The following is an 8,071-nucleotide window of genomic DNA, read 5'->3' as shown; positions in this document are numbered from 1 at the left end:
GACCTCAGAAAATTTGTTAAAATAAAAAAAAAAAAAGAAGCAAAAAAATTTGCTAATAACATTAAACTTTTAAAGTAAAAAGCTAATATTTTATATTATATGAAATAACTTTTTGTACAATAAAGAATAAAAGAAAATTAGCACAAACTATGAATAAATCACAACAATCACTATGGCTATAGTTATAATTTAATTTAAGCATTGTTGATAACTCTATTTGATTTTTATGAATAATGTCGAAGAAAATTTTAGATCTTGATAGGGAGATAACTACAGATCTTGAATTAAGAAGGCAATCACTACTCTACATAACATTAACAAAAAAAAAAACTTATTTTCCACAAAAGGGATTTTAAAAACAGATGATTCATTTAAAAGAAACAATAATCAAATTGATCATAGTTCAAAAAGGTATGTTCATATTATGATATAAATTTTAAAACAATTTAATGTACTATTATATATTATCGTAAATATTTTATTATATTATCGTATACATTTTTTTAATAAAAACACTTTTCTTTTACATTCTAATAGAAATTAGTTTAAACTAAAATTACTTTCAAAATATAGCAAAGTAAAAACTTTCATAAAATAGTTCAAACTACCAGCTTAAAACTTTCATAAAATCGTCCACAATAAAATGAATTTCACAAATAAAATGAATTCAAATAAAGAAAGAGTCTCACTAATACTTATTGAGCTTTAAAACTACCAAATAATTAGGTTATCTCAGAGCCAAAATTGAGTTTACTATAAAAAAGTAAATTCTTCTTACCATTAATATAATACTAACCTAGCATCAGTAGAATATAAAGGATATATGTGTGTATCTTTCTTGTTCCTTACCAACCAGAATAATCCCTGATCTTTTCTGTTAAAAAAAATTATTCATGAAACAATAGTAATTCTGATCAACTTATAAACACAATTTAAAATTTTTCAGTTGTGCTATTAGATCTAACATTTTAGATTTTATAGTAACTATAGTAACTGCTTAGTTTTTACTCTTTCAATGAGCTTTTCTTAGCACTTTTTTAATTTTGACCCGAAAAAACTTTTAATTTGTTCTTTCAATTTTATTGAGGTTTTCAGGATTCATTCTTTACATAGAAGTCTATGTTCTGAACAAAAAAAGTTTTCAAAACTTTTTATTCCTCCTTCATTTATGCATTTTTTATATTTTCTTTTGGGGAAAATTACTAAAATTATTTTAACTAACCAAATAAAGATTTATAAATTATTTTTTTAGTTCAGAACATGCAATGCATCGTTATTGACTAGTTTGCAAAGTTTGATAAGAATATCTTTTGCAATCATAAGATTTCTTGGAACAAAAAACCTGCATAATTAGCGTATTACTCTAATTATTTTAAGCACAATTTTTTTTTGTACCATTTGTTTTGTAATTATATTTTTGTCATTATAAATCTGAAAAACATTATTAAAAACAAACATCTTATGAAATAAATTTTTCAGTTATGTACGACCTTAATCTATAAATTTGCAAGCAAAAAAATTGAGTTTTTAATTTAAATAGTTTAATTAGTTTTGCTTCTCTATTTCTGAGTGAGTTCCTCTCTTTTTCTTTATACTTATTTTTAACTGACGTTGCTGGAATCTTTTGATTAGAAGAACATGGAAAAGCTTTTTTGATTCCAATGTTTTTACTCTAAACACTATGTCACAATTTATTAGTATCTTTCCCAAAGCTGCTTGCAATCTCCTCCTCCGAAGTAGTTGCTTTTTAATTTCGAGATCGAGAATCTGCATATCCAGAAAATATAATATTAATAAATAAAACATATATAATATTTAAAAATAAAAAAATATATAGTTTTTCTAGTTTCAGGCATCGTAAACTACTTCAAATATTAAACATAATTTTCTTTATAGCAATGATCATAGTTATTTTTATACACGAGGGTCTTTTTTTTTTATGAAAGAAAGAGACAAGGATTATGCATGGAAATACATGCGGTAGCGTAAGAAGGTTTTTAAATGTTTGAACCAACTTTTAAACAAAAAGAATTTTTTTTCCATTTTTTTTTTACATTTATATGTATGACTAAAAGATTCTTCACACAAAAAATTTCTGTGATAGGAAGATGGGATGAAGAAACCCTAAAATCTTAGCCCCCCTTACCCTAAACATGAGAGCAATGAGTTGAATTATTTATTTTTTTATAAATATAAACTAGTTATGTATTCAACGACAGATTTCAAACTTTATGTTTAAATTATTCAGTGTTCAGTTTTTAAGACCATGTAAAGTTTTTCTAATTTGTCAATAAAAAAAATTTTAATTTATAAAAATAATTTTTTCGTGACTGGGGTTAGAAGAAGACAAACTTAGTCACCATTTTCCCATTTAAATTGACAAAATAAAGAAAAGCAAAAATTGCATATAATATAATACTAAGGATTATGCAACTAATGTCTGTATTTAATTTATACATTTTTATCTAAAATATTTGGTGTCCCGTATTTTCTTGTCCAATATTTACCTTGTCTGGATTTACTTTATCTCATATTTTTTATGAGTGATTTAGTAAAGGAATTCCGAGAGGTTTGGCGCTTTGGAGTTGATTTAACTACGAAATTGTAGAATTAACATTTATCACAACAACTTGAAATTAAAGCACTGTTGACTAAATGAATATTAATTCATTCTAACTTCGAATTTACGTCAAACAAATTTTAAAAATCTACTTATGACGCCAGGATCGTGGATTTTTTTATATTTTTTTTCAAGGCCGGTTAGGGAACTAGAAAACTCAAAAAATAATTATTTTATATTCACTAAGCAAAGCAAAAAAGTAAAAATAAAGTATTTAAAAGTTTTAAACTAAAGTATTTTATGTACACTAAACAAATATAAAAATCTATAACAAAGTTTTATGAAAATAACTGTTTTATGTATTTATGAGAGACAAAATGATGCCAAAAGAATCCAAAACAGCTAAATTATGTAGCAAAAAGAAACCAACAACAGATTCAATGTTTTAAATTTTTTAACAAAGTTCCAAAAGACAATAAATTATGTATAAGAAATAAAACAAACTACGTTGTTAAACCTTTTAAAAATATGTTGTTAAAATGCTGAAGCACTCTAATGCAAAAACATAAAAAAAAAAAAAGAATGGTTGTCTATAAACGTCGTTTATTTTAATACTTTTTGTTTTAATGGTTTGGTATGTTATCACTTTTCATTAAAAAAAACAAACTTTAAAGAGTATTTAAGTCTATCAAAAGAATCAGAATTCTTTTTGGACGACATAAAAAATACGTCAAAAAAAAAACTAAAACGGTATATTAATAACATTTCTAATATGAGTAATATGGACACTCATAATTGGTTTACTTTTTAGTTAATTTTATTGCTAAGCAAACATGAGAAATATCGTTTAATGTTTACATTAATGATGCAGTTTATTAAGGATATATATTGTATTTTTAAACTAATTTTATGGTTATACCATCTTAATGTCATAACCAACCAGGGGCGCCGCCAGCATTTTTTGGTCTTTGAGCTAACTTTCAAACATGGAGCAAACTCCAAACATTTATATATTTATTCTTATGTCAAATAAGGATGCTTTGCAAAAAATTGCGATGATTGGAGCTTGGAAACAAAAAAGTCTTAAAATTTTGTCTCCCTCTGTCCCAAACGTGAGAGCAACAAGTTGATGAAATATTTTTTGTGCTATTTTCAACTAGACTTATATTCATCGATAAATTTTAAGTTTCATAGTATTATCCCACAGCGTTTAAAAGTTATGACAATATAAAATTTGCAACCTCCTCAAATTGAGGGATTGAGGGGGGGGGGGATTTAAACTTTATATGGTCATAATTTTTGAACCCTAAAGTACTTTACTATGAAATTTAAAATTTATCAATGAATATAAGTCTAGTTAAAAATAGTACAAAAAATATTTCATCAACTTGTTGCTCCCACGTTTGGTGCAGGGTAGGGGGAGGGGGGAAGGAACAAAATTTTAAGGCTTTTTTGTTTCCAAGCTCCAATCATCGCAATTTGTTGCAAAGCATCCTTATTTGACATAAGTATAAACATATAAATGTTTGGAGTTTGCTCCAAGGCTGGAAGTTAGCTATCTCAAAGACCAAAAAACGCTCGCGGCGCCCCTGTATCTAACCTTTTATTTATCTGGCCTTTTGGTACATGTAATCCTTTTGTTTAATTTATGTAGCAAAAAGAAACCAACAACAGATTCAATGTTTTAAATTCTTTAACAAAATTCCAAAAGACAATAAATTATGTATAAGAAATAAAACAAACTACGTTGTTAAACCTTTTAAAAATATGTTGTTAAAGCGCTCTAATGCAAAAACATTATTATTTATTGAACTTTTTGATTAATGTAAGTTTTTTGAATAAAGTTCATAAGTTTAAATTTTCAAAAACTCCTAGCGGGCACAACTCCATAAAACATTACACAGTGTGTAATCTTTTATGGTAAAAACCATGTGTAATACACATGGTTTCTGCTGCGTATTTAAACAAAGAAAAAAACACGTGTTAAAAATGGTAGTCGGTAAAATGCAAACTATTTTGCTAACCAAGACATTATTTTTTAATAATCACTACAGTTATGATATTTAAAAAAACGCTGGCTCATAAATTTTTTAATTTAAATTAAATATAGAGGTGAAGTAATTGTTTTTTGCACACCTCAACTAGGTATAAATATCATAAATTTAGACAATCTTTATTACCTGTTTAAACCTTATTTTTTTGCTTGCCTGTTCAGCTCTAGGTTTGTTACATTCTTTAAGAATGTTCTTTCGGCCAGGCACGTTTTAAATCCCTCCAGACTTTTATTTTGTGTCGAAGTATTTTTGCTGGATTTAAAAGCAAATTGCTATATTCTAAATATAAAGATATAAAATATCTGTTTGTAAGTCTTGCAAAAATACTACTAATTTTTATCTAGACATTAATTAATTCAATTCTAATCTAGAATTTTATTATTAGTCGTTCAAAAGCACAACATAAAAAAATAACAATAAAGTAGTTCTAAATATTGTTTACGAATTTTTAAACTTCCATCTTTTATTTGCAATGTTTCAATTGCTTATGACGTTTTAAAATAATGTCATTATTTTTGTTAAAAGCGGAATTGGTTAACTTTAAATTATGATAAATAAGTGGTGTTTAATAGAAAATTATGTTACTTGTTATGTAGGGGAGAGTTGCCTTAATTGGAACACTTTAGGAAAAAATATTTATTAACCAAAGATGGCTTAACTATGAAAACATTTATGAATTAAATAATATAGATATACAACCCTACTATGCTTTTATTAATGATTCGACTCTATTGATCGCACCCTTATTGGATATAAACTTTGATTTTTCAAGGCACCATTTTGTTCCAATAAAGGCAACTAACTGGTCTCCTTAAATGGAACACATATATTCTTTAATTAGAACAGTTCTAATATTTGAATAAATTACAGCTATAAAACTTATGGCTCAAAGGAAAAATTAATTGATTAGCTTTTTAATAAAAGATATTTAAAAGATATAATAACAAATAAAAATTACAACAAATATTTAATCCTTTTTTCGCAATTCATAAGTCTTTTTTTCTTGCAGCTTCTGCACTTGGGATGGTAGTGGTGATATGTGGTGTGCTGTGGTGGCGATGGTGATTTTATTTGATGTGCTCAATTTCATTTGGTCCATGGTGATTGAGTCAAGTGCTACTTTGCTTTCCTGTGGTTTTTGCGATAGTTTGGCAGTTATTGGATTTAGTGTGAGCTTTTTTTTTGTAGATTTTTTAATTTGTTTGGAAGCTATTTGATTTAGTGTGTGCTTTTGATTTCTTGGTGTAATTTCTAGAGCACGTCTATATGGGGAGCTTGTAAGATCAGCCGCCTGAGTTGTTCGTGATCTTCTTTTTTTGTTTTTTACTTCAAGTGAAACCACTGGCAAAAGAGACAAAGTTGAAACTGAAACATGACATTTTAATTTTTTTTCACTTGATTTATCTGTAGATAGTTTTGTCATCCCATCTATACTTTCAGATGACTGAAGATTGTTTGAAGGACCAACATCAGTAAATGAAGAGGCTGTAAAATCAGAATCAGTGAATACATTTATGTCCAAAGGCCACAACCCACTAGCCTGAAATCCTTTCATAGCAATTCTCAATGATGCTGCCTGACTATATGCGTCACCAAATAATTTTGCAACTTGCCAAGTTGTTACTGGTTGTGATATATGTGACCGCATCCATTTTCGCATAGCTTCATCATAGTATGTACCAAGTGGTCCAAAGAACGCAACGTCTAATGGTTGCAGTCTGTGTGTAGTATGGGGAGGTAGTGATACCATACGCACTCCAGCATTTCGTGCTAGATATATCACTGCCGAATTTTTTGAATGTGTAACATGACCATCAAGTATCAACAAAACTTTTGATTGTTTTAAAGGTTTAACAACTTTAATGAAATGATTGAGCCAATCTAAAAAACCTTCATTTGACATCCATTCTTTCTTTTGAGTACTAAATACAGTTCCTGGAGGTGCACCATTTGTTATTTCTGGCTTCATTCTTTTGCGTTTATATATTAACATTGGTGGAACATAAAATCCTGCTGCAGATACACAAACTACAGCTGTTACTGAATTTCCTCGTTCATTACTAGTCATAATTCCAACTCGTTTTTTGCCCCTTGCACTAATAATTTTTATCTGACCATCTTGTACTGTTGATAAACTAGTTTCATCCATATTATAAAGTCTGTCTGGAGTTAACTTTTCTTCCATGTATAACTTTGAAAGTAAATTAAAAAAAGATTGCACTCGCTCTTTATTAAAACCTTTTGCAATTGATGTTGATTCAGGCCCACGAAGCGACAGTTGTGGGTGCCTTTGCATAAATGCATAATACCACTTTTTTCCTGCCATTCGTGTTTGTTTGTTAAAATTATGTGTGATGTTGTTAGCTTCCGCAATATCAAATGCTAGACAACGAAGATCATCAATCCTTAATCCAAAGTACATCGATTCTTATAATAAACAGTGATCAGCTAGTTCTGTTTCAATTTTATTAGGTAAGGTGGTAAGTCGACTATGAAATTTCACATTTGCAACAGCAACTTTGTTTTTTTCATTTATATGCCTTGACAAAGTTGCTTTTGGAATACAAAATTCATAAGCGGCTTCATTTAAGCTGATTTCTCCTTGTTTTATTGCTTCAACAGCCTTTTTCAAGTTTTCTACTTTCCATTTTCCATATTTTCGTGGTGTTTGCATCTAAAATAAAAGCAAATTACTATGAAGATACATAAGGAGAGTTTTATAATCTTATTACAGGCTTATTTTTTCATATATTTATTTGTTATTCATATATGATTAAGTTAATTATATGCTCATTATATAATCATTATTTTTCATCATTTTTGTTTAGTTAATCATTAACTATATAAATCAAAATCTATATAAACTATATAAAGTTTGCAACTTTATATATTAACTTCTATATACAGTAAAAAACTTATGCTGGGTATATACTTTATGTTGTCTTACAAGTTTATCCGTTAAATAGAAATGTATAACTTTTGTAAAACTTTTACATTTTATTTTTTACTAAAAGATAAAATGATTTGTTAATTAAAGTATACGATGTTTACAATCAACTTTATATCCTTAGACTATGAAAAAATTTTTGTGAAAAATCATTTCATACTTTAAAGCAAGACTAAATACCAATTCCAAAAAAGCAACAAATGTCTAACAGTAATACTATGTCTATAAAAGAAATTCGCTTTAAAAAATATTATACAGTCGGACTAATGAAATTTTCTGATAATTCGGACGTCAAGTAGCGTGTTATGAGATGACGTCGTTTCCATTAATGCAACTTTTGAAGTTCCATTCTAGGCAACATAGGACCATGGTGTTGTAGCAAAATATTTACATACAAGTAACAACTTACGATATAAGCTCTTAATATCACATAGACTTGAAACCCTTAAAATTTAAAATTAAAAAAAAATTATCATCAAACTCAATATCGTTAAGCTTCTGTAATCGTTT

At 27.6% G+C, this 8,071-nt stretch overlaps 2 protein-coding genes and 1 long non-coding RNA gene across 4 annotated transcripts in view; 1 reads left to right on the top strand and 2 right to left on the bottom strand.

Annotated features, from left to right (window-relative positions):
* The first annotated feature begins 243 nt into the window (after positions 1–243).
* Positions 244–8,071, top strand: part of LOC100212154 (neuronal acetylcholine receptor subunit alpha-9) — a 66,707-nt gene continuing 58,879 nt past the window's right edge. The window contains exon 1 of one of the 2 annotated variants that reach the window (XM_065801501.1): positions 244–411. The gene's annotated coding sequence lies outside the window, so the exon portion shown is untranslated. Of the gene's footprint in view, positions 412–3,090; positions 3,195–8,071 lie in introns of those variants that run through there. The other variant, XM_065801500.1, reaches the window with a different exon arrangement.
* LOC136082376 (uncharacterized) overlaps positions 468–8,071 on the bottom strand; it is a 37,975-nt gene continuing 30,371 nt past the window's right edge. Inside the window, exon 4 of the long non-coding RNA XR_010639645.1 lies at positions 468–874. This is a non-coding gene — a long non-coding RNA (uncharacterized LOC136082376). The remainder of the gene's footprint in view (positions 875–8,071) is intronic.
* Positions 5,486–7,819, bottom strand: LOC136082375 (uncharacterized). The gene is made up of 2 exons (XM_065801499.1): positions 7,722–7,819; positions 5,486–7,288 (listed from the first exon to the last, which is right to left on the bottom strand). Exon 2 carries the CDS (start codon positions 7,034–7,036, stop codon positions 5,582–5,584), a length of 1,455 nt encoding a protein of 484 aa, XP_065657571.1. The 5' UTR covers positions 7,037–7,288; positions 7,722–7,819; the 3' UTR covers positions 5,486–5,581.

This window comes from Hydra vulgaris, chromosome 07, assembly GCF_038396675.1.
Source record: "Hydra vulgaris chromosome 07, alternate assembly HydraT2T_AEP".
In the NCBI taxonomy this organism is placed as follows: Eukaryota; Metazoa; Cnidaria; class Hydrozoa; order Anthoathecata; family Hydridae; genus Hydra; species Hydra vulgaris.
Note: the sequence above shows the minus strand (reverse complement) of the source record. Positions and strands in the feature narration are given on the sequence as shown.

What these genes read in the sequence shown, in the direction of transcription:
- LOC136082375 (XM_065801499.1), bottom strand. Translation starts at nt 7,036, where the DNA reads ATGTACTTTGGATTAAGGATTGATGATCTTCGTTGTCTAGCATTTGAT.